This window comes from Panulirus ornatus, chromosome 35 (assembly GCF_036320965.1).
Source record: "Panulirus ornatus isolate Po-2019 chromosome 35, ASM3632096v1, whole genome shotgun sequence".
Lineage (NCBI taxonomy): Eukaryota > Metazoa > Arthropoda > Malacostraca > Decapoda > Palinuridae > Panulirus > Panulirus ornatus.
Window position 1 is genome coordinate 887,123 of NC_092258.1, and position 27,477 is coordinate 914,599.

Consider the following 27,477-nt stretch of genomic DNA (forward strand, 5'->3'; position numbering starts at 1 on the left):
TGCTGTCAGTGGATTGAATCAAGGCATGTGAAGCGTCCGGGGTGAACCATGGAAAGCTGTGTAGGTATGTATATTTGTGTGTGTGGACGTGTGTATGTACATGTGTATGGGGGGGGTTGGGCCATTTCTTTCGTCTGTTTCCTTGCGCTACCTCGCAATACGCGGGAGACAGCGACAAAGTATAAAAAAAAAAAAAAAAATATATATATATATATATATATATATATATATATATATATATATATATATATATATATATATACAGCTGTTTGGGTTTTTATTTTCCCAGAGTAGTGCAGATTGATGATCCCAGCACCACAAGTTATGTCACAGAAATGTTTGCTACCAGTCTTTCTCAGATTTCATCAACATTTTATTAGTGTTTCATTAACCTTTGAAGCTCATAAGTTTAGTTGCATGTTAGTATCAGAAATCTCATTTCCAACATTTCATGGATCACTAGACAAGAATTCCCTTTACATTAACTCATATATTCTTAATTTAATGATGAGATTCACTGGAAGTGGAAGAATTAACAAACCTATTGTATCATTCATGCAGCCTATGTGGAAGCCCCGCACTATGTTCAAGGTAACATATTTTGTGGTTTACCCATACTGTAGATGATTAATCACTTCATCTCTGTATTTAGTGCACCACCATCAGTAATCACCATGGCGCTACAAAACCTCCCTAGTACAGCCACTAAGTTTGCATGATATATGACACTTTTTCATTCTTATACTACTCTCAAAAGTGTACTCCACAATTAAGTTCCTCCGTCATATTATTGGTCTCTCTTGTCTTCCTTCACATTTCTCAGACAGACTGTCATAGTCATCTCACACCATCAGTCCTCTCCATATGTCTGCACCACCTAAGGACTCCTCCATTCGTAGGTTTCAGTAACAATCCATTTCAGTGCTTTATCTTATTCTACCATGCTCTTCTATAACACATGATCTTACACCAGATCCTCATCCCAGATACCCTCTCCAAACCACAAGTACCCACTCTTAATCCAAGACACCGACTTCTAACTTCAGATATCCAATCCCAATGTCATTTTCCACTCCTGTCCCTAAATATTCACTTCTAACCCCAGGATATCCACTTTTCACCTCAGAATTTTAATCTCCACAATGTGTACAATTTTTTAATCATGCTATTGGTAAGTAAGGTTTAACCTCCTGACACCAAGTTTGGCTGAACTAAACCTGACAAACTCTGCTATATCAGCAAACACTTATCATGATTATAGCATATCTCAGGTTCCTCATCTTGCCTACCTTTGTCTACCCCTCTCCATATTTCTCATCACCTCCATCTTTACAAGGAATACTTATCCAATTTTGAAATCCTACCTCTAGACCACCAACAACACTTTCCTATCTTCACAGTTCTTGTTTGCTTCTGTCTACACCTAGTCATGAGCTATATCATAACTGTTGGCGTTATGAAGGCAGTGTTTTCATTACATGCATATGTGATACTGTGTGTACAATTATTTCAGAATCATGACCATTTTTCTGTCATTCCACTGGAAGGTTTGGAATTGTATTGCCACAAATTGTGTATAAATTCTACTTGTGAATTATTATCATATTTCTTTCATTCAAATTCCTAAAATGTGTTCAGTTTTGGCTTGAGTATCTCAGGTACCATATTACATGAATGTAAGGATTTTTTCTAGTGTTGCACTAGCATGACTTCAGGACCATAGCAGTACTTTTCATACCTCCTAACTTCCCTGAAGGAAATCATCTTTGCATGAAAAGTTGTGAATTATACTTTTAAATTATTGTATGTCCTCAGGTTGATGGTGGTTTAGCTGTGGCCCCAGCAAGACCTGGCACACCAGGGACCCCAGGGGACAAAGGAGAACAGGGTGTAACAGGACCCCGTGGTACACGTGGCTATCCTGGAGCCAAAGGAGAGAGAGGAAACAGTGGCAAGAAGGGAGAAAAAGGAGAACGGGTGAGATGCCTTCTAGTCATCTGGGTCTTCTTGCTTCTAGAACTATCCACTCTCACACCTGTGCTCTTTTTCATGGGCAAGAGTTATAGTATGCTGTAATCTCCTTATAATGGCTTCATTTTACACCAAGATGTTACAGATTTAACGAAGTGATATCCTGTGTCTGTATGGTCTGTCTTTACTGATGTTAACAACCCTCATACTGCAGTTTGTACCAAAATATGACATTTACCAAATTATCTTTCCATACACATGTATATACATACACGTCCACATACGCAAATATACATACCTATACATCTCAATGTACACATATATATACACACACAGACATATACATATATGCACATGTACATAATTCATACTGTCTGCCCTTTATTTATTCCCATCGCCACCTCGCCATACATGGAATAACATCCCCCTCCCCCCTCATGTGTGCGAGGTAGCGCTAGGAAAAGACAACAAAGGCCCCATTCATTCACATTCAGTCTCTAGCTGTCATGTAATAATGCCCGAAACCACAGCTTCCTTTCCACATCCAGGCCCCACAGAACTTTCCATGGTTTACCCCAGACGCTTCACATGCCCTGATTCAATCTATTGACAGCACGTCGACCTCAGTATACCACATCGATCCAATTCACTCTATTCCTTGCCCACCTTTCACCCTCCTGCATGTTCAGGCCCCGATCACTCAAAATCTTTTTCACTCAATCTTTCCACCTCCAATTTGGTCTCCCCCTTCTCCTCGTTCCTTCCACCTCCGACACATATATCCTCTTGGTCAATCTTTCCTCACTCATTCTCTCCATGTGCCCAAACCATTTCAAAACACCCTCTTCTGCTCTCTCAACCACGCTCTTCTTATTTCCACATATCTCTCTTACCCTTACATTACTTACTTGATCAAACCACCTCACACCACATATTGTCCTCAAACATCTCATTTCTAGCACATCCACCCTCCTGCGCACAACTCTATCCATAACCCATGCCTCGCAACCATACAACATTGTTGGAACCACTATTCCTTCAAACAAACCCATTTTTTGCTTTCCAAGATAATGTTCTCGACTTCCACACATTCTTCAAGGCTCAGAGGACTTTCACCCCCTCCCCCACCCTATGATTCACTTCCGCTTCCATGGTTCCATCCGCTGCCAGATCCACTCCCAGATATCTAAAACACTTTACTTCCTCCAGTTTTTCTCCACTCAAACTTACCTCCCAATTGACTTGACCCTCAACCCTACTGTACCTAATAACCTTGCTCTTATTCACTTTTACTCTTAACTTTCTTCTTTCACACACTTTACCAAACTCAGTCACCAGCTTCTGCAGTTTCTCACATGAACCAGCCACCAGCGCTGTATCATCAGCGAACAACAACTGACTCACTTCCCAAGCTCTCTCATCCCCAACAGACTGCATACTTGCCCCTCTTTCCTTTTCTTTTTTTTTTCCAAAAGAAGGAACAGAGAACGGGGCCAGGTGAGGATATTCCCTCAAAGGCCCAGTCCTCTGTTCTTAACGCTACCTCGCTAACATGGGAAATGGCAAATATTTTGAAAGAAAAGAAAGAAATATATGTATATATTCTCCCTGGGGATAGGGGAGAAAGAATACTTCCCACGTATTCCCTGCGTGTCGTAGAAGGCGACTAAAAGGGGAGTGAGCGGGGGGCTGGAAATCCTCCCCTCTTGTTTTTTTTTTAATTTTCCAAAAGAAGGAACAGAGAAGGGGGCCAGGTGAGGATATTCCCTCAGAGGCCCAGTCCTCTGTTCTTAATACTACCTTGCTAATGCGGGAAATGGCGAATAGTTTGAAAGAAAGAAAAAGAAAAAAAAAAAAAATATATATATATATATATATATATATATATATATATATATATATATATATATATATATATATATATATATATATATACACACACATATATATATATATATATATTTTTTCTTTCATACTATTCGCCATTTCCCGCGTTAGCAAGGTAGCGTTAAGAACAGAGGACTGGGCCTCTGAGGGAATGTCCTCACCTGGCCTCGTTCTCTGTTCCTTCTTTTGGAAAATATATATATATATATATATATATATATATATATATATATATATATATATATATATATATATATATATATATATATATACATATATAGCGAGGTAGCCCAAGGAAACAGACGAAAGAATGGCCCAACCCACCCACATACACATGTATATACATACACGTCCACACACGCAAATATACATACCTATACATCTCAACTTATATATACACACACAGACATATGCTTATATACACATGCACATAATTCATACTGTCTGCCTTTATTCATTCCCATCGCCACCCTGCTACACATGAAATAACCACCCCTCCCCCCAAATGTGCGCGAGGTAGTGCTAGGAAAAGACAACAAAGGCTACTGTCGTTCACAGTCAGTCTCTAGCTGTCATGTAATAATGCACCGAAACCACAGCTCCCTTTCCACATCCAGACCCCACAGAACTTTCCATGGTTTACCCCAGACGCTTCACATGCCCTGGTTCAATCCAATGACAGCACGTCGACCCCAGTATACCACATCGTTCCAATTCACTCTATTCCTTGCACGCCTTTCACCCTCCTGCATGTTCAGGCCCCGATCACTCAAAATCTTTTTCACTCCATCTTTCCACCTCCAATTTGGTCTCCCACTTCTCCTCGTTCCCTCCACCTCTGACACATATATCCTCTTGGTCGATATTTCCTTACTCATTCTCTCCATGTGACCAAACCATTTCAAAACACCCTCCTCTGCTCTCTCAACCACACTCTTTTTATTACCACACATCTCTCTTACCCTTACATTACTTACTCGATCAAACCACTTCACACCACATATTGTCCTCAAACATCTCATTTCCAGCACATCGCAACCCTGACTTATGCAGCTGAAACTTGGACATGGAATGAGGCACGGAGTTCAAGAATTCAGGTTGTGGAAATGAGCTATTTGATAAGAGCATGTGGTGTAACTAGATGGAATGAAGAAAGAAATGAAAGGGTGAATGAGAGGTGTGGTATGGCAAGGTATGCAAAGGGAATGAATTGTGGAGTGGTATAATGAGTGAAACATAATACTTTGAGGTGGTTTGGGCATGTGGAAACAATGCAAGACCAGGATTTTACAAGGAGAGTGTATGATGGTACAATTAAAGGGGTTTGTGTGAGTGGAAAACCACCTGTGACATGGGCAAATAGGATGGAGGAATACTGATGGGAGAGAAACAGAGGAAGAATGCATGGAATGGTTTATGTGAGGGAGGCATGTAAGGCAGGGATAATTGGAGACTTTTGCCGTGGCCACCCCTTGATGAGAGTTCCTGTAGGAACAGGCATCAGAGATATAGAGAGATAGACGAATAGATAGACAGTGATTGAATTGTTAGTAGATTATTGTAGCAGGTTAAGGGTTTATATGTTTTCAGAACATCAGTGAAAGACCATAACAACCAAGCACATTGGTGCATTTAAAGAATTAATGTCATTCTTAACTTTAATGTGATGTATTACAAACCATCATTCCCTTGTTTTAATGCTCTTATGAATCGAAATCAACAGTCCCTTGCTGTTTTGGCTACACATGACTTCAGCCAGCATCTCTATCAACAGGGGCTGTCAGGTGAACCTGGGGTGCATGGGCAAAAAGGGGAGCCAGGAATACCAGGAATGAATGGTGCACCAGGTCCCCCAGGGTTTGATGGGGAACAAGGCTCCCCTGGTCCATCAGGACAGAAAGGTTAGGAAATAAAGCTTTTTTTAAAAAACCTTTTGTGTGTGTTCTTAACTTATTTGTGCTTTATCATATATATATATATATATATATATATATATATATATATATATATATATATATATATATATATATATATATATATACATATATATATATATTCTCTCTCTCTCTCTCTCTCTCTCTCTCTCTCTCTCTCTCTCTCTCTCTCTCTCTCTCTCTCTCTCTCTCTCTCTTTAGATTAAGGCAGTAACCTACAAGAACCTACAAAACAGTAAAAGCTGAATCACTCTTATTAAGTTTTTTCTTCTCCTAACTGGTTTATAGCTTAAGAGGGCATAGATATAAGACAGTGGAGGGGAACTATAACCTAAACAGTGGTTCCTCCTCCTCCCAAAGGTGAGAGTGGCTCCCCTGGGGTGGGCAGTCCAGGCCCCCCTGGTCCTCCTGGAGGTCTTTCTGATGAGGACCGTAGGATCATCATTGATGAGGTGAGTGTGAGGTTAGGTTACTGAGGAGCTGCCCTCTCTTGTTGGGTGTTTTTTTGAAGGTGTGAACTTGTATAAGAATAAGATTTTTTTCCTTTCTATGAAATGTATTACTCTTGTGTTGAAATAGCAGGTTTCGTGTTGCTTTGTTTGCTCATGGAGTAGAATGTTTAAGTGAAAGTTTCTGTAAATCATTATCATACTGAACAAACTCTTCATTTATCCTTTATATTTGAATACATTTTTAGTGAAGATCTGCTTTATCTAATCCTCAGTTTTCTTTACATGCACTGTAGATATAACCTAGTATTATAAGCACTTTTTTGTTGTTACATGAAAGAAAAACCCATCTAAGAATGTGTATGCAATGAGCTATGATTTATAAGTATACAAATACACGCACACACACACACACACACACACACACACACACACACACACACACACACACACACACACACACACACACACACACACACACACACACACATATACACACACACACACAGATCATCATCAACTAACAGCCTCTCTGTGCTTCCTTTCTGGATTTCAGTTGATTGAGAGCTTGGACAGCAAAAGTGGGTCTTCTCCAGAGACTGGTGGTGGAAGTGGCCTCAACTTGTGGGACAATGTGGGAGGCCTTCCCTGGTTGGAAGGTAAGATGACCATGCCCATATCACTCTCCAGAGACTGTAGTGACCAGTTCTTAGTGGTACATTCTTTAGGAATGTCCTGGTGACTGTGTGATTGTGGCTGAGTCATAGAAATTTATGATATGTAGCCCAGTGACTGAATGCTTGTGATAGGGTCATTGTGACTAAGTCCTGATGATGAGATACTAAGGAAAAGAATTCTGGAAAGTGGGTTCTGTTAAGTGGTTTATAGAAACTGGAGCCTTGTCACTAGTTACTTTTGAATTGACAAGAAAAACTAGGGTCTTGGAGCAGGTATCTAGTAATTTGCGTCCTAACAGCTGGTTTCTAGAGATTATGTCCAGGAGACTAGGACAAAATGACTGAGTCATTTCAGTGGGACCTTTGATTCTGCGAGTGGTTGTGTCTTGAGAACTGTCTCTTATGATGCCTGTGCTTCATGATAGGTAGTAAGCATATCTGCTATATTTTCGTTATCAGTAATGTGATGTCTGCAGCAAAATATTCTTGTCAGTTCTCTTTAATTACTATTGTCATTTGTAGCTTGCACATACAGTTGATTTACCTAGACAATCTAAATGTATTTATAGGTATGCAAAACAGAAATTCTTTTTTCATTACATATATATATATATATATATGGTTTCAGAAGTGGTACAGGATGTGGATCAGGTGTTTGCTTTGAAGAATGTATGTGAGAAATACTTAGAAAAGCAAATGGATTTGTATGTAGCATTTATGGATCTGGAGGAGGCATATGATAGAGTTTATAGAGATGCTCTGTGGAAGGTACTAAGAATATATGGTGTGGGAGGCAAGTTGTTAGAAGCAGTGAAAAGTTTTTATCGAGGATGTAAGGCATGTGTACGTGTAGGAAGAGAGGAAAGTGATTGGTTCTCAGTGAATGTAGGTTTGCGGCAAGGGTGTATGATGTCTCCATGGTTGTTTAATTTGTTTATGGATGGGGTTGTTAGGGAGGTGAATGCAAGAGTTTTGGAAAGAGGGGCAAGTATGCAGCCTGTTGTGGATGAGAGAGCTTGGGAAGTGAGTCAGTTGTTGTTCGCTGATGATACAGCGCTGGTGGCTGATTCGTGTGAGAAACTGCAGAGGCTGGTGACTGAGTTTGGTACAGTGTGTGAAAGAAGAAAGTTAAGAGTAAATGTGAATAAGAGCAAGGTTATTAGGTACATTAGGGTTGAGGGTCAAGTCAATTGGGAGATAAGTTTGAATGGTGAAAAACTGGAGGAAGTAAAGTGTTTTAGATATCTGGGAGTGGATCTGGCAGCGGATGGAACCATGGAAGCGGAAGTGGATCATAGGGTGGGGGAGGGGGCGAAAATTCTGGGAGCCTTGAAGAATGTGTGGAAGTCGAGAACATTATCTCGGAAAGCAAAAATGGGTATGTTTGAAGGAATAGTGGTTCCAACAATGTTGTATGGTTGCGAGGCGTGGGCTATGGATAGAGTTGTGCGCAGGAGGGTGGATGTGCTGGAAATGAGATGTTTGAGGACAATATGTGGTGTGAGGTGGTTTGATCGAGTAAGTAATGTAAGGGTAAGAGAGGTGTGAGGAAATAAAAAGAGCGTGGTTGAGAGAGCAGAAGAGGGTGTTTTGAAATGGTTTGGGCACATGGAGAGAATGAGTGAGAAAAGATTGACCAAGAGGATATATGTATCGGAGGTGGAGGGAACAAGGAGAAGGGGAAGACCAAATTGGAGGTGGAAAGATGGAGTGAAAAAGATTTTGAGTGATTTGGGCCTGAACATGCTGGAGGGTGAAAGGCAGGCAAGGAATAGAGTGAATTGGATCGATGTGGTATACCGGGGTCGACTTGCTGTCAGCGGATTGAATCAGGGCATGTGAAGCGTCTGGGGTAAACCATGGAAAGTTCTGTGGGGCCTGGATATTTATTTATTCACTTTGCTTTGTCGCTGTCTCCCGTGTTAGCGAGATAGCACAAGGAAACAGATGAAAGAATGGCCCAACCCACCCACATACACATGTATGTACATACACGTCCACACACGCAAATATACATACCTATACATCTCAACGTATACATATATATATATATGCACACAGACATATACATATATACACATGTACATAATTCATACTGTCTGCCTTTATTCATTCCCATCGCCACCTCGCCACACATGAAATAACAACCCCTTCCCCCCACATGTGTGCGAAGTAGCGCTAGAAAAAGACAACAAACGCCACATTCGTTCACACTCAGTTTCTAGCTGTCATGTAATAATGCACCGAAACCACAGCTCCCTTTCCACATCCAGGCCCCACAGAACTTTCCATGGTTTACCCCAGACGCTTCACATGCCTTGGTTCAATCCATTGACAGCACGTCAACCCCGGTATACCACATCGTTCCAATTCACTCTATTCCTTGCACGCCTTTCACCCTCCTGCATGTTTAGGCCCCGATCACTCAAAATCTTTTTCACTCCATCCTTCCACCTCCAATTTGGTCTCCCACTTCTCCTCGTTCCCTCCATCTCTGACACATATATCTTCTTGGTCAATCTTTCCTCACTCATTCTCTCCATGTGACCAAACCATTTCAAAACACCCTCTTCTGCTCTCTCAACCACACTCTTTTTATTACCACACATCTCTCTTACCCTTACGTTACTTACTCAATCAAACCACCTCACACCACATATTGTCCTCAAACATCTCATTTCCAGCACATCCACCCTCCTGTGCACAACTCTATCCATAGCCCACGTCTCACAACTGTATATCATTGTTGGAACCACTATTCCTTCAAACATACCCATTTTTGCTTTCCGAGATAATGTTCTCGACTTCCACACATTCTTCAATGCTCCCAGAACTTTCGCCCCCTTCCCCACCCTATGATTCACTTCTGCTTCCATGGTTTCATACACTGCCAAATCCACCCCCAGATATCTAAAACACTTCACTTCCTACAGTTTTTCTCCACTCAAACATACCTCCCAATTGACTTGTCCCTCAACCTTACTGTACCTAATAACCTTGCTCTTATTCACATTTACTCTCAGCTTTTTTCTTTCACACACTGTACCAAACTCAGTCACCAGCTTCTGCAGTTTCTCCCCTGAATCAGCCTCTAGCGCTGTATCATCAGCAAACAACAACTGACTCATTTCCCAAGCTCTCTCATCCACAATAGACTGCATACTTGCCCCTCTCTCCAAAACTCTTGCATTCACCTCCCTAACAACCCCACCCATAAACAAATTAAACAACCATGGAGATATCACGAACCCCTGTCGCAAACCAACATTCACTGAGAACCAATTACTTTCCTCTCTTCCTACACATACACATGCCTTACATCCTCAATAAAAACTTTTCACTGCTTCTAACAACTTGCCTCCCACACCATATATTCTTAATACCTTCCACAGAGCATCTCTATCAACTCTGTCATATGCCCCTCCAGATCCATAAATGCTACATACAAATCCATTTGCTTTTCTAAGTATTTCTCACATACATTCTTCAAAGCAGACCCCTGATCCACACATCCTCCACCACTTCTGAAGCCACACTGCTCTTCCCCAATCTGATGCTCTGTACATGCCTTTACCCTCTCAGTCAATACCCTTCCATATAATTTCCCAGGAATACTCAACAAACTTATACCTCTGTAATTCGAGCACTCACCTTTATCCCCTTTGCCTTTGTACAATGGCACTATGCAAGCATTCTGCCAATCCTCAGGCACCTCACCATGAGACATATATTTATTAAGTAACCTTACCAACCACTCAACAATACAGTCACCCCCTTTTTTAATAAATTCCACTGCAATACCATCCGAACCCGCTACCTTGCCGGCTTTCATCTTCTGCAAAGCTTTTACTTCCTCTTCTCTGTTTACTAAATCATTCTCCCCAACCCTCTCTCTTTGCACACCACCTCGACCAAAACACCCTATATCTGCCACTCTATCATCAAACACATTCAACAAGCCTTCAAAATACTCACTCCATCTCCTTCTCACATCACCACTACTTGTTATCACCTCCCCATTAGCCCCCTTCACTGATGTTCCCATTTGTTCTCTTGTCTTATGCACTTTATTTACCTCCTTCCAAAACATCTTTTTATTCTCCCTAAAATTTAATGATACTCTCTCACCCTAACTCTCATTTGCTCTCTTTTTGCTTCCTTAAATACATCCCATTCCTCCCCCACTCCCCTTACGTCCTTTGTTCTCACCTTTTTCCATTCTGTACTCAGTCTCTCCTGGTACTTCCTCACACAAGTCTCCTTCCCAAGCTCATTTACTCTCACCACTCTCTTCACCCCAACATTCTCTCTTTTTTTCTGAAAACCTCTACAAATCTTCACCTTTGCCTCCACAAGATAATGATCAGACATCCCTCCAGTTGCACCTCTCAGCACATTAACATCCAAAAGTCTCTCTTTCGCGCGCCTATCAATTAACACGTAATCCAATAATGCTCTCTGGCCATCTCTCCTACTTTTCAGCACATAAATCTACAAGCTCTTCACCATTTCCATTTACAATACTGAACACCCCATGTACACCAATTATTCCCTTAACTGCCCCATTAATCACCTTTGCATTCAAATCACCCATCACTATAACTTGGTCTCCTGCACCAAAACTACTAACACACTCACTCAGTTGCTCCCAAAACACTTGCCTCTCATGATCTTTCTTCTCATGTCCAGGTGCATATACACCAGTAATCACCCATCTCTCTCCATCCACTTTCAGTTTTACCCATATCAATCTAGAGTTTACTTTCTTACACTCTATCACATACTCCCACCACTCCTGTTTCAGGAGCAGTGCTATTCCTTCCCTTGCTCTTGCTCTTGTCCTCTCACTATCCCCTGACTTTACTCCCAAGACATTCCCAAACCACTCTTCCCCTTTACCCATGAGCTTCGTTTCACTCAGAGCCAAAACATCCAGGTTTCTTTCCTCAAACATACTACCCATCTCTCCTTTTTTCTCATCTTGTTACATCCACACACAATTAGACTCCCCAGTCTGAGCCTTCAAGGAAGATGAGCACTCCCTGCGTGACGCCTTCTTCTGTTTCCCCTTTTAGAAAGTTAAGATACAAGGAGGGGAGGGTTTCTAGCCCCCCGCTCCTGTCCCCTTTAGTCGCCTTTTGCGACACGTGAGGAATGCGGGGGAAGTATTCTTTCTCCCCTATCCCCAGGGATATATATATATATATATATATATATATATATATATATATATATATATATATATATATATATATTTCTATATAATTATTTCATTTATCCATTTGTTTATCTTTTGATGGTAGAGTTGCATTTTAATGCTTTTGTTACTATGCACTAACTATAAAAGTATTGTTATCTTTGCCTGTATATAAATATTTGAAGCATATTTTCAGTCTGTTTTATGAATTTTTGCACCAAATCTGCTTTTCACATTTGTGTTACTTCTTATCATTAGCTCTTGTTATGGTCACCAGTAAATGTTCTAATGTGTTGTGTATCAGTTATTTTTGGAAAGTATAGCAATTACAGCTTTTGTAAGTCATGTTACTGAGTTATTTATATGCATCAATTTCTGCTGCATGAGATGAAGCTGGTAATGCCTTGTTTAGCCAATAATATACTGCTTGTTGGTGAATGTTTGAGGCCAGAGGTGAAGGACCCTGCTGGCAGCTGTCAGACCCTACCCAGGCATTACCCAAGTCTGTCTGCTGCAGCAGCTAACAGACCCTATCCAAGTCTCTTTGCTGCAACAGGTAGAAGACCCTATCCAAGTCTGTCTTCTGCAGCAGCTATCAGATCTTGCCCAAGTCTACCTGCTACAGCAGCTGTCAGATCCTGTCTGAGTCTGTTTGTTGCAGCACCAGTCAGATTCTTCCCAAGTCTGTCTGCTGCAGCAACTTTCAGATCCTGCTCAAGTTTGTCTGCTGCAGCAGCTGTCAGACCCTGCTTATGTCTGTCAGCTGGTGGCAGGTGTTTCATGCTGAAGGCTACCCCAACATACTTTACCCTCGGATGCGGACAGAACTTGTGGTAATTTATGCTTCTGTCTCCTTTTTCTTGATATATCTCCTTTGTTCGACCACGCTGCAGTGGGTGATGATGAAGACTTGACCCTGGAGGGCTCTGGCCTGGTGGAGTACAAACCTTTCTATCCCAGTAAGTCCTAGTGCGGCTCTAGTCCCAGAGTAAGTCTCAGTGTTGAAGTCCCTCAACAAGTCCCAATGTGGGACAAGTATTACAGTAAGTTCCAGTATGACTCAAGGCTTACATTAAGCCCTTATATGGCTCCAAACCCAGAGTAAGTCCCAGGATGGCTAAGATCTTAAGAGTAATTCCTGATTTATCTAAGGTTTTTCAGTATGTTCCCATATGTGATCCATAGCTGCCAGTGTGCTTCACTTTGAATCATGTTTAACAGTGTGTCCTGATGCTGATCTTGACCACCTGTAAGTTCTATTGTAGTTCATATTTGGAAGGAAGCCCAATATGGATCATATTTTCAAGGAAGTCTCTATGTGACCTTTATCTTTTAGTGTGTTCTTGAGTAGGTTTCTCCATAATTTCTGATGTCTCATGTCTATCATGAGGTCCAGATTTCTTTCATGTCTGTTAATAGGTCCTGATATGCCTCATATCTTTTGGTAAGTCCTGATATGCCTCATCTCTCTGAATATGGCCTGGTACATCTCATGTCTATCAGTAAGTCCTAATAGGTCTCTAATCTATCATTAAGTCCAATTCTTCACGTTTGTCAGTAAGTCATAATTTGTCTCGTGTTTGTCAGTAAGTCAAACTGCCCATAAATTCTCTGATTAAAGCCTGAGATATAAAGCCTTATTTCTCTAGTCTGTGCTCTTGCTTTATTACAGTCTAGTCATCATCAATTATTTTAACCCACCACCAATATGTTCACAGTCAGGAAAGTGCTCTAACACAGATTTTCCTTACATTTTAGAAGAGCTTGAAAGATATGCATTTTCCATTGAATGCTTTAGTGTTATAAATATTTAGATGTGTTATGAATGATGTTTTGCCAGAGTTTACCTTCATAATCGTAAGAAAATGATGTTCCTTTCTGTAACAGTGAGAGCTAAACTATGGAGCGATTCCATGTAGCAATAGATATTGAGGTTTATGAATATTCATATTACTTACTGAAATTGTGCTCAGCCTGATATAATCTGTACCTACATCAGTTAATGTAACTTTCCTTGGTGAAGTTGATGCTTGTTTAAAAGATGTAGTTATTTTCTTACTGATAACAAGTGATTATAAACTTAAAAGATGCAGAGAAGCTACAGATCTCAGCAAATTTCATCTTCTTGAGGCAGACTGCCTTTTTTTTAATGCTGGACCCACTTTTCTCTAAAACATGTCATATTACACTTGTGGAAGTTCACTGCATCACCTTGTCAAGCCAAGACAATGATGAAAATATGATAGACTGAATCGGAGGTTAGGGTAAATACCAGCACTCTACAAATGAAAATTTCTTGCGAGAGTCTTCTTGAAATCTTGATAACTGCCTCCACCATCAGTAACATTTTAAGAGTAAATCAATTTTTTTCTCTGTGAATGGCCCAATTTCACAGCATTGTGTATACTCTCTTCTTGACTTTATAAACATTATAAACATTTCACTACATCAAGTGAATGGTTGGATGCAGCCCACCTCAGGGTCCATACAACTGGCCTCTGCATCCACCTGACAAACAGCTACAAATGACCTCTGTGTCCATATGATGATTGGCCACAACCAGCTTTTTCACTGATCTAACAGCAAGTTGAATTGAAAAGTATGGAGTTGGTAATTTTTGTACTACTTACTCAAACTGTTTTTATGCTTTTTTACATGAGCATCCAACAATTAGTTTCTTTAAATGATTGGTTACCTGGATTGTACATTTCCTTGACACACATGCTCTTCCTCAAAATTCAGGATGCCCTAATGTATACATTTGTTACAAATATAGTCTAACCCTATTCTGAAACAAGACTTGAGGCTGTCATTTTTTCTTCTGCTATGACTGAAGAAAATGGAGTCATAATTGAACTGTCAAGGCTACCATATAGACTCATCATGGATGCTAAACAAAAGCTTCATGAAAGTAAACCACTCATAAAGGATCATTAACAATACTTTCAAAACTTATGCTGGAATCCCACCAGTTTATATGATGAGTAGAAAGGAACCCAGAGGGCTGATGGGGAGGGAACCTTTTATGATATGGGGAAATAAGGGTTTAGTGGATGAATATCAGGAAATTATAACAAAATAATGTGAATTATGAATTCATCTGCACTTACCAATAAAGTCTTGCTTAGCTATGAGTGCAGGTCTTATTCCTAAGCTCATTTTTTAGTGTGCCATTTTGGGTTAGGGTCACACACTTACCCTTTCTGCTTCTTTTTTGGCATAAAGCTAGGGTCTAAGACTATCCTTGTCCATAGAGAATGTTAGAAGACTTTTAGATAACAAAGAACTCATCTAGCTCTCCATTATAAGAGTTTTCCCTCTCTTCTTCCCAGTGTGAGCACTCATGTTCTCATATGGTAACTCATTACCCTCATGGTTACAGAAGCTGGCTCTGGGTTGCGGGGACCCGCAGGACCCATAGGACCCCCTGGACCACCAGGGCCTCCAGGGATAGCAGGACTTCCAGGGTTTACAGGACCAAAAGGTGATTTAGGATTCCCAGGGCAGAAAGGAGCACAGGGACCTCCTGGTCTTAAGGTAGGAAAATGAGTTTAGATATTTTTTTTAACTCCAGATGTCAAAATGGCCACATCCTCTAGTATTCTTCAGTTTATCTGTAGCACTTGGTTACATAAATACAGCAAGAAAAAGGATTAATGAATAAAAACAAACATAACCAAGTCAGTTGTATTCTAAGTAATTCCTCTTTCCTCAGGGAGAGACTGGAAACCCTGGAAAAGTTGGTTCTCCTGGCCAGGTTGGACCAATTGGTCCAGCAGGCATAAAGGGTGACCCTGGGCCACCTGGACCACCTGGACCCATCACCACAGTTGTTCAACCAGATGGTACCAATGTTACTGTCGTCAAGGTAAGGGCACCTTCACCCTCCAGAGTGTCTTCTGAAAAATGTGCTGAGAAGCTCAGTTCTCAGTCATGAGAGTCATATTCAAGAATTTTTGCCATTAAGTGCTTATCATGGTTCTCACAACCTCATCTGCCACAGAATTTATTGTTTCAAGTAATTTTCCAGAAGACCTTTCTTTTACTTTCAACAAAGGATCTTCAGAACAAGTGTGATCACCACATTTCCACAATAAGTTGAAGAAATGAGTTATTTTCATCTGCATTGTTGAAAACTTGAAAAATACTTAAAGTTATTGAATAAAAAATTCTTAGCTGCTCATGCCCAGCCCACAAGATATTATATAGATCATAAAGATCATGAATTACACTCTAACCCCTTAAATATAACAGCACCTTGGACACAATGAATAAACCCCATAAATACAACTTAACCCCTTGAACATGATGCTTAGAGTGCAGTGACCTTTATCATAATCAGTGATTTATATCAACTACTCAAGAGGTTACACCATTTTACTCCAGGTGTAGTAATCATACACAGGAATTTAGGAAACATGTTAAATCTTGCACATATCTAGTGAACCAACATAAAGTAAAAGACAACTAGGAAGATGACAAAAATTCCTGGTTAGATGTTGTTGTGTGACCCTGAGCTAATGCCCTGCCGACCAGTCACTCTTAACTGGGACAAATTTACGTTACATTCATGGCCAGTATTTGTTGAGTGGGTCTTCCTCACCATGGAGCACTTCTTCATCACATCACAAGAGAACACACAGTGACATGAGTATAAAGATGACATCAAAATTTTCAATGTGCCTGGAAGTAATCTGTGGTCCTCACTGAGGTTTGAACTTGTACTAAGATGCTCTCATCCTACTTGAGGGTGTCAGGGTTCAAGACACCTGGTTTATACTCCTCAGTTCATGGATTCAGTTCCCACTTAAAGACCACAGAATTTCATAAATTTCCTGTAGATTATCCCCTTGAGCATGACTGTATGATTTTTTTATTACTATGGTGCAACCTTGGGTCATGATGTTATGTTTAATGGTTATGCTTTTTTTTAAGCTCATGAGATTCGTATCATATGTCATTTGTGTAAACTTGCATTACCATTGACAAAGTTTGTCCAATGATTTGTCACTTGTGCTCATGTGCTGGCACTCACACAACTTCACATGTTTTGTCTTTACTCTTACTTTGCTCAGTGCTTTCATTCTCCAGGGGATGAACTCTCCGGGTATCCATGAGGTGGACAAGCACATGAGTAAACCTTGCGAAGTGCTTTCATTGATTATAGATTTATGATGCTGTTTCTGATGTTACATTCATTACTTTACATACATTTTTTACAAATGATTAGTCTATAATACTGTGGGCCCCTAATGATAAATCTTATATCATCATCATCGCCGTTACAGGAAATTTTTGAGATGTATACATTTCTACCTCAAGCTCATAAATTTTCACAATGATTCCAGATTTGTTATGCTTTTGCATCAAATATTGATTTTCATATGCATTCATTTATAAAGTATTAATTCTCTGTGAAATGAGGTACACCAAATAATAAATCTTAAACCAGCATCATCATGGAGCGAGTTTGTTGAGATGTACCTTGCTACTAAACATGACAATTTTTTTTTTTTTTTTTTTTTTTTTTTTATACTTTGTCGCTGTCTCCCGCGTTTGCGAGGTAGCGCAAGGAAACAGACGAAAGAAATGGCCCAACCCCCCCCCCATACACATGTACATACACACGTCCAGACACGCAAATATACATACCTACACAGCTTTCCATGGTTTACCCCAGACGCTTCACATGCCTTGCTTCAATCCACTGACAGCACGTCAACCCCTGTATACCACATGACTCCAATTCACTCTATTTCTTGCCCTCCTTTCACCCTCCTGCATGTTCAGGCCCCGATCACACAAAATCTTTTTCACTCCATCTTTCCACCTCCAATTTGGTCTCCCTCTTCTCCTCGTTCCCTCCACCTCCGACACATATATCCTCTTGGTCAATCTCTCCTCACTCATTCTCTCCATGTGCCCAAACCATTTCAAAACACCCTCTTCTGCTCTCTCGACCACGCTCTTTTTATTTCCACACATCTCTCTTACCCTTACGTTACTTACTCGATCAAACCACCTCACACCACACATTGTCCTCAAACATCTCATTTCCAGCACATCCATCCTCCTGCGCACATCTCTATCCATAGCCCACGCCTCGCAACCATACAGCATTGTTGGAACCACTATTCCCTCAAACATACCCATTTTTGCTTTCCGAGATAATGTTCTCGACTTCCACACATTTTTCAAGGCTCCCAAAATTTTCGCCCCCTCCCCCACTCTATGATCCACTTCCGCTTCCATGGTTCCATCCGCTGACAGATCCACTCCCAGATATCTAAAACACTTCACTTCCTCCAGTTTTTCTCCATTCAAACTCACCTCCCAATTGACTTGACCCTCACCCCTACTGTACCTAATAACCTTGCTCTTATTCACATTTACTCTCAACTTTCTTCTTCCACACACTTTACCAAACTCAGTCACCAGCTTCTGCAGTTTCTCACATGAATCAGCCACCAGCGCTGTATCATCAGCGAACAACAATTGACTCACTTCCCAAGCTCTCTCATCCCCAACAGACTTCATACTTGCCCCTCTTTCCAGGACTCTTGCATTTACCTCCTTTACAACCCCATCCATAAACAAATTAAACAACCATGGAGACATCACACACCCCTGCCGCAAACCTACATTCACTGAGAACCAATCACTTTCCTCTCTTCCTACACGTACACATGCCTTACATCCTCGATAAAAACTTTTCACTGCTTCTAACAACTTGCCTCCCACACCATACTTGGGATAATTATAGATTCATGATGCTGTTTTTTGTCTCATTTTTTGTATGTGCAGTTTTTCATAGATTATTATAATGTTATGTGCAACAAATAGTAGATCTTTTTCCATTATCATTAGTATTAAGCAGTCTTGTTAACTATCACTAAATATTACTGGTGTAAGGTGTGGGGAAGGAGCCTCAAGTCACATGATATGGTCAGATAATGCAAAGGAAAGGATGGTGGTGCACACTTCAAGTTTTAGCTTACACCTGTAGATCTGAAAAGAGATTTTTAGTAAATTGTTAAAGCACTGGACACATTGCATCCAGAATATAGCATTATGAATATTCTGGTGGATGCTTATTAAGACATCCATGCTTGAATGTTGATATCATCTGTTGTTGAGTTTATCAAAAGTTGGAGCACATTTTGATGCTTGAAATAAATCATACTTTGTAGATACTTTGTTTACTAAAAATGAAAAGCAGAATTCCAGATCGCTGCTGCACTTTTCATTGGCCAAAAGCAGAAATATGCCCAAGCACCCACCACAGCCCTAGTTGTTCCCATGTTGCTTGCTTTTTGGTGGAGATAATAATCACTGATCTTTATGATTATTATGGATTATAAAGTCAACAAACATTGTCACTTTTCAAGATAGTTTTTTATTGTTATGAAAAAAAATGCTCTCTGCATCATTCCTCAGATCTTCAATCTACAGCACTAGTAATTTTCTATTCTCATCTTTCACCAACATTTCGCTAATGCAAATATTGATGTCTTTTTGATATGTGATGTAAATTTGACCCAGTTACAGCAATGCTATGAAAGCTTTGGCCACCCTACAGCTTTTTATTAACTTTTCTGGAAGAAAGATTCCTTCCTTGCATTTACACTTTCAGGAACATGGAGCAGAGCCCTCAGGAGTGCTACATATACAAATTAGAGGTTTCAGGATTGCTATCCATGTGGACTAGAGCTTTCAGGAGTGTTATCCATTTGGTATAGAACTTTCCAGAGTGCTACATGTACAGGATGGAGCTTCCAAAAGTGGCATCCCTTGGAAGTAGAGTCTCCACTTGCTGCTGCCGAGATCAGTCATTAGGATGGTATCCCTTTGTTATGGTATTATGAATTTTTTTTCCTCTTGTATTGTTTACTTCATCCAGTGATGGACTGTGCACATCATATGGGTTTGGTGTCCATGTTCTGTCATGGTGCATCTGATGGATTATGCTATGCTCTTGTGACAGGTATGGTACTTCAACTATAGGTATGGTGCACTTGTTGTGTATACGATATATATTTTGCTATACAGCACCAGAATGTACATCTTCAGCCTCAAGAGTTTTCTGTAAGTGGTATCTAACTGGAAGATTTAAGAGAAAATATCTTTATATCTTTGTTTCTCCAAGTGGTATGAAAAATTATTTTTGTCAACTATGAAACCAGACGAAATGGCTCAAATAAACACAAAGATATTATTATGGCAGGCATGTGTTGGCTGTTTTAAGCACTACAGCCTTTAAGTTGCTCTTCATAGTTAATGGTGTCTGATATAAAGGCCCAAGTTCTTCATTGCAAATGAGAGCAAAAGTTAACTTACAGAAAATGATGGACTTGTAACTGCCCTCTTTTCATGAACCAACTCATCACCCAACCCAGACTGTGCCACCCATGCTGCATGGCTCTCAACTATGTTGCCATGCCCCAATTTTCTTACTCTTTGATACTGGAGCCTGCCTTAGCTGCTGATGCCATATTACTGGGCTTTGGTTGAACATTGCCTGTAAGAATGAAAAAGTACAGTACATGTATAGTTGATAGTGGAGCCTGCCTTAGCTGCTGATGCCATATTACTGGGCTTTGGTTGAACATTGCCTGTAAGAATGAAAAATTACAGTACATGTATATATAAGTTATTTTAGAGGTTTCTTTTAATCAACACCACACCTCACTTTACACATTTTTCTATATAGATTATTCCAATCCACACCAGACTATTTTTTTTCATATTTTTAGTTAATTTAAGCAATTCTTTCATACCTACAGACTTAATTTTTTCATATTTTGAAAGTGATTTTAAGTTTCTTTCATTTGACACCATGCCACACTTTATGCCACACTTTTGACATTTTTTTCATTCATAATTTGAAAGTTATTTTACAAAGTCTTTCAGTCAACACCACACGACACTCTACACCACATTTATTGAAATTATTTTACTCCATTTAACATTACTTATGAGTCTGCATTTATGTGCATTACTTTCATTCTGACATGTCCATCACATACACTCCTGAGCTCTCCCAGACACTGGCAGGGATGTTCCATTCTTTTGCCTCTTTTGATGTCTCCCAATTTTTGCCTTCTAATTCTGTAAAAGTATAAGGTGTGATCAAAATGTTCTAAGATTTTTCTAAGAGGGTGTTTTGAAATGGTTTGGGCACATGGAGAGAATGAGTGAGGAAAGATTGACCAAGAGGATATATGTGTCGGAGGTGGAAGGAACGAGGAGAAGTGGGAGACCAAATTGGAGGTGGAAAGATGGAGTGAAAAAGATTTTGTGTGATCGGTGCCTGAACATGCAGGAGGGTGAAAGGAGGGCAAGGAATAGAGTGAATTGGATCGATGTGGTATACCGGGGTTGACATGCTGTCAGTGGATTGAATCAGGGCATGTGAAGCGTCTGGGGTGAACCATGGAAAGCTGTGTAGGTATGTATATTTGCGTGTGTGGACGTATGTATATACATGTGTATGGGGGTGGGTTGGGCCATTTCTTTCGTCTGTTTCCTTGCGCTACCTCGCAAACACGGGAGACAGCGACAAAGCAAAAAAAAAAATATATATATATATATATATATATATATATATATATATATATATATATCCAGGCCCCACAGACCTTTCCACGGTTTATTCTAGACGTTTCACATGCCCTGGTTCAATCCATTGACAGCACATTAACCCCGGTATATCACATCATTCCAGTTCACTCTACTCCTTGCACACCTCTCACCCTACTGTACATTCAGGTTTCAGTTGCTCAAAATCTTTTTCACTCCATCTTTCCACCTCCAATTTGATTAAACAACCGTGGGTAAATCTGAAACCCCTGCCACAACCGACCTTCACTGAGAACCAATCACTCTCCTCTCATCCTACCCATGCAAATGCCTTACATCCTTGGTAAAAACTTTTCACTCCTTCTAGCAACTTACCTCCCATACCATATACTCTTAAGACTTTCCCGAAAGCATCCCTATCAACCCTATCATATTCCTTTTCCAGATCCATAAATGCTACAAACAAATCAATCTGTTTTTCTGAGTATTTCTCACACATTCTTCAAAGCAAATACATGATCCACAAATCCTCTAACACTTCTAAAATCATGCTGCTCCTCCCAAGTCTGGTGCTCTGTACATGCCTTCACCCTCTCAATCAATTCTCTCCCATACAATTTCTTAACAAACTTGTGTCTCTGTAGTTTAAACACTCACCTCTATGCCTTTTGCCTTTGTACAGTGGCACTATATATGCATTCTGCCAATCCTCAAACACTTCACCATGATTCATATATACACTGAATATCGTTACCTACCAGTCAGCAACACAGTTACCCCCTTTCTTAATAAATTCTACTGCAATACCTCCCAAACCCACTGCCTTGCCGGATTTCATTTTTCCACAAAGCTTTTAATACCTCTTCTCTCTTAACCAAACCATTCTTCCTGACTTCTCTCACTTTGCACACCACCTCAAGCAAAACACCCTTCATCAGCCACTCTTGTCATCAAATACATTCAACAAACCTTCAAAATACTCTCCTCCTCCTTCTCACATCATCACTACTTGTTGTTACTTCACCCCTTGCCCCCTTCACCAATGTTCCCATTTGTTCTCTTGTCTTATGCACTTTATTTATCTCCTTGCAAAACATCTATTTATTCTCCTAAAATTTAGATGATACTCTCTCACCCCAATTCTCATTTGTCTTCTTTTTCAACCCTTGCACCTTCCCCTTGACCTCTTCCCACTTTCTCTTATGCATCTCCAAGTCATTTGCACTCCTTCCTTGTAATTTCATCCAAATGCCTCTCTTTTCTCTTTCACTGACAACTTTAATTCTTCATTCCACCACTCACTACCCTTTCTAATCTGCCCACCTCCCATCTTTCTCATGCCACATGCATGTTTTGCACATGCCGTCACTGTTTCCCAAGATACATTCCATTCCTCACCCACTCCCCTCACTTCAATTGCTCTCATCTTTTGCCATTCTACACTCAGTCTCTCCTGGTACTTCCTCACACAAGTCTCCTTTCCAAGCTCACTTACTCTCACTGCTGTCTTCTCCCCAACAATCTCTACTTTTTTGAAAACCTCTACAGATCATCTTTGCCTTCACAAGATAGTGACCAGACATCCCTCCAGCTGCCCCTCTCTGCACATTAACATCTCTTTTTAAACCAGGTATTCCCAATCATGTCTTTTTTCAGCACACATATCCACAAGCTCTTCACCAGTTCCATTCATATAACTGAATACCCCATGTACACCAATCATACTCTCAACTGCCACATTGCTCACCTTCACATTTAAACCATCCATCACTAATACCTGGTCGCATGCACCAAAGCTGCTGAGATACTCACTCAGCTGGTCCCAAAACACTTGCCTCTCATGATCTTTCTTCTCATGACCCGGTGCATAAGCACCAATAATCACCCATCTTTCTCCATCCACTTTCAGTTTTACCCTCGTCAATCTAGAATTTACTTTCTTACACTCTACCATACACTTCCACAACTCCTGCTTCAGGAGTAGTGCTACTCCCTCCTTAGCTCTTGTCCTCTCACCAACCCCTGACTTTACTCCCAAGATGTTTCCAAACCACTCCTCCCCTTTACCCTTGAGCTTCGTTTCACTTAGAGCCAGAACATCCAGATTTCATTCCTCAAACATACTGCTTATATCTCCTTTCTCCTCATCCTGGTTACATCCACACACACACATTACTGGGTCCGTGTGGGACCTGCCAAGGTTGCACATAATCATTCTTCTGCAAACCTTGCCACAGCTATGAAAACTGAACCGTTCACTGGTTTGCTTAAGTGATGGGAGTTCCTGAACACCACCCATACATTTCCAAGAAACTTAGAACCCATCACAGGGGTGGTCCCATCTTATATCCTTGGTTCCTCTGGACTCTCAGAAGCCTGCGAGGAAACCCTCCGGTGTGTTTCACTCTCCTTCAACATGCAGGAATGCCCCCGGTGCCAGGATACCACCAAGGGCGCCGTGACTGACTGCCACCAACATGTTGCAGGGTGCCAAGGGTGAACGAGGAAAGCGAGGCAAACGAGGGCGTCGTGGCAAGCCTGGGACCCCAGGGTCCACTGGTGATCTGGGCCTCCCAGGGTGGCCGGTAAGTCTTAGCCACTGGTTCTCACTCATCTGTACTCTCATGATGTTGTAGCGTAATTATAGACATACATGACTCTCTTCCAAGTATCATTTCTGTAATGATTTATATATATCTTTCATGCATGTCAACTGTCTTCTGCATGAGCAAGAGAGCACAATGAACAGTGTTGATGAATGAGCCTTAGAGGAAAAATTTTCTCCTATGGCTTCTCCCCTTGTTTCTTCTTTTGGAAAGTAATACAGAACGGATGATCTCCAGCCCCCCAAACTCCTGCCCCTCTTAAATGCCTTCTGTGACACACAGATGTTGAGAGCTAACTGTGAATTTAAGCAAAGTTATGAGATCTGGCAGGGTTGAGGGACAGGTTAGTTAGGATGTGAATTTGAATGGAGAAAAATTGGAGGAAATATATTGTATTATATACCTGTAAGTGGACATTGCAGTTAATGGAACCATGGAAGTGGAAGTGAGTCATAGGGTGGCTGAGAGGAAAAGGTCCTGCAGGACAAAAATGGGTATGTTTGAAGGCATTGTAGTCCTAACAATATAATATGGATGTGAGGCATGGGCTATGAATGAGGATGTATGGAGGAGGATGGATGTGTTGGAAATTAAATGTTTGAGGACAGTAAGTGGTATGGTGTGATTTAATTGATTGAATGATAAAAGGGTAAGAGAGAGGTGTGGTTGAGAGAGCTAAAAAGGGTGTGCTGGAATGGTTTGAAGATATGGAGAGAATGAATAAGAATATATGTGACAGAAGTGGAAGGAACAAAGAGAAGGGTGACACTTTATTGAGGGTGGAGGGACGGAGTGGAAAAGATTTTGAGTGATTGGGCCTGAACATGAATGAGTGTGAAAGATATGCAAGGGACAGAGTGAATTTGAATGATGTGGTACACAGGGGTTAATGTGCTGTCAGTGAACTGAATCAGAACATGTGAATCAGCTGGAGTAAACCATGGAAAGGTCTGTGGGAGCTGTGGTTTTAGTACATTAGACATGAGAGATATGGAGTGAATGTGAGAGAATGCAGCCATTTTTCAGCTGGCACTACCTTGTTAATGCAGGAAATGGTGATCAAGCAAGATATAATTCAAATATGGAAAATCTTGATATATAATATGTATGTAGGAAACAGACAAGGAATGGCCCAACCCACCCACATACACATGTATACACATAAATGTCCATACACGCACATATACATACATATGCATTTTAATGTATACATACATATACATACACAGACATATACATATATACACTTGTACATATTTATACTTGCTGCCTTCATCCATTCCCGTCGCCACCCCACCACACATGAAATAGCATCCCCCCCCCTCCAACGAGGTAATATATTACTTATTTACCATTACCCCAGGATCAGTATTTATGAAAGAGCCCTGGTTTTGCCATGGATATTTTTTTAGGTTCCTGCAGCCAAAGACTGTGCTACTTTCAGTAGCAAGGAAATATAAACTACTTTGGAGTAAGATGTTCTTTGACAAAACTATACTGCCAGTGATAAAAAGATAGATGGATAAAGAACCTATTGAATTTATATTCTTGATTTAATCATTTCATGAGGTTTGGAGGTATAGTTGGTATAACAAGTTAATGAACTTAATGGTGATTACATGATTAACCTTAGCAGTTGTTGCATGACATTTTACTAACATCTTCATCTTTTCTTTGGCTTTTTCATTTAGAATGACACAGCAATTGTAAGTATATTACTGTTATATTCTATTACTTCACACAATGATCTTCAGTATGGTATATCTCTGATGTTATCTATTGTGTGTGTGTGTGTGTGTGTGTGTGTGTGTGTATTGTGTTCATTTCCTCATTTTCATGATAATTCATGATAATTGCTGTAAGTAGCACTTAACTGTAAGTTCACTAGTGTATATATTGAAACTGTTCAATTTATCATAAACATTAGAACTTTCCTGTTAGAAATAGAACATTTGTTGACGTAAAGCATCATCTGATGTGCATTGTATATAGCCAACATGTCCATGTATAATGTTTCTTTGTCTGACTTCCAAAAATCTTCCAAAATATTCAAGATGTATAACAGAGTTCAAGAAATGCACTTGCCCAGACTCTGTTGTCAATAGCCAGTGCATTTGTATTATTTGCCTGGAGTCCTTTATTCCCAATAGATTGCAAAGCAGATCCTGCTGTTTGATCCATTAACTGGTATTTACTGGTAGATGTCTTGAAAGAGCTTTTGCACTGCCACACATTTCCATTTGACATCTATGTGCCATTTCCATGTAACATCCATGTGCCATTTATTGATCATCCAGTATGTATAATATGATGATTTCCTAAATGTCATATCAGTGTATTGTATTTCAATAAACACTAAAGTTTTTTATATTTGATTACATAGTTAGAAATGTAAAATTGATTCACTGAAACTAAAATTCAAAATAACAATCACATATAAGTATATTTTTTCTCAAACATTTTTGCCATTTCCCACATTTGCAGATAGCACCAGGAATAGTCAAAGAAATGTCCTCATTCATTCACATCTAGGCTTTAGATGTCAGGTGTAATGCCCTGAAACCAAAGTCCCCTGTGCAATTGCTCACTTCCCACCTTAGAAGTTCGTTCTATCTTTTTGAGGCTTGCACTGCTGAGGAAACTGGCCACCTCCAGTGGTCAGGAACATAGTTCATAAAGTGCTGTATAATTGTTGTGCATCAGTGTGCAGATACTGCAGGGCAGTTGAGGAGTAACTACTTGGCACTTAATTGGAAGTTGTATTATAGGAAGGAAGAGCCTTGGGATATGTTAAAACTGTGTTTGTAGTGTTGTAGGAATGGGTGACTTCAGAATGTGTAGATAGGGAAGTGTAACTGATGTTTTTCTGGGGATTGTTGCTTCTGTGGATGTGTCTGGTAGGCTGGAGTTCAATAGTAATCTTGATGGGCATTTGTATAGAGCTTGACAGGTTACTATTGTGTGCATATATATTTTATTCATTCATTTTATTATACTTTGTCGCTGTCTCCCACGTTAGAAAGGTAGCACAGTGAAACAGACGAAAGAATGGCCCAACCCACCCACATACACATGTATACACAAACACGTCCACACACGCACATATACATACCTATACATTTCAACATATACAAATATATACATACACAGACATATACATATATACACATGTACATA

At 40.3% G+C, this 27,477-nt stretch overlaps 1 protein-coding gene across 7 annotated transcripts in view; it reads left to right on the forward strand.

The window, feature by feature from the left end:
- Window positions 1–27,477, forward strand: part of Mp (collagen XV/XVIII-type protein multiplexin) — a 326,713-nt gene that overhangs the window by 273,463 nt on the left and 25,773 nt on the right. For 2 of the 7 annotated variants that reach the window (XM_071682811.1, XM_071682814.1), the window contains exons 13-21: window positions 1,816–1,977; window positions 5,633–5,759; window positions 6,153–6,244; window positions 6,798–6,900; window positions 13,009–13,074; window positions 15,498–15,652; window positions 15,831–15,983; window positions 24,181–24,279; window positions 25,992–26,006. In XM_071682811.1, coding sequence (XP_071538912.1) covers window positions 1,816–1,977; window positions 5,633–5,759; window positions 6,153–6,244; window positions 6,798–6,900; window positions 13,009–13,074; window positions 15,498–15,652; window positions 15,831–15,983; window positions 24,181–24,279; window positions 25,992–26,006 — 972 coding nt within the window. The remainder of the gene's footprint in view (window positions 1–1,815; window positions 1,978–5,632; window positions 5,760–6,152; window positions 6,245–6,797; window positions 6,901–13,008; window positions 13,075–15,497; window positions 15,653–15,830; window positions 15,984–24,180; window positions 24,280–25,991; window positions 26,007–27,477) is intronic. The other 5 variants (XM_071682815.1, XM_071682812.1, XM_071682810.1 and 2 more) reach the window with 4 other exon arrangements.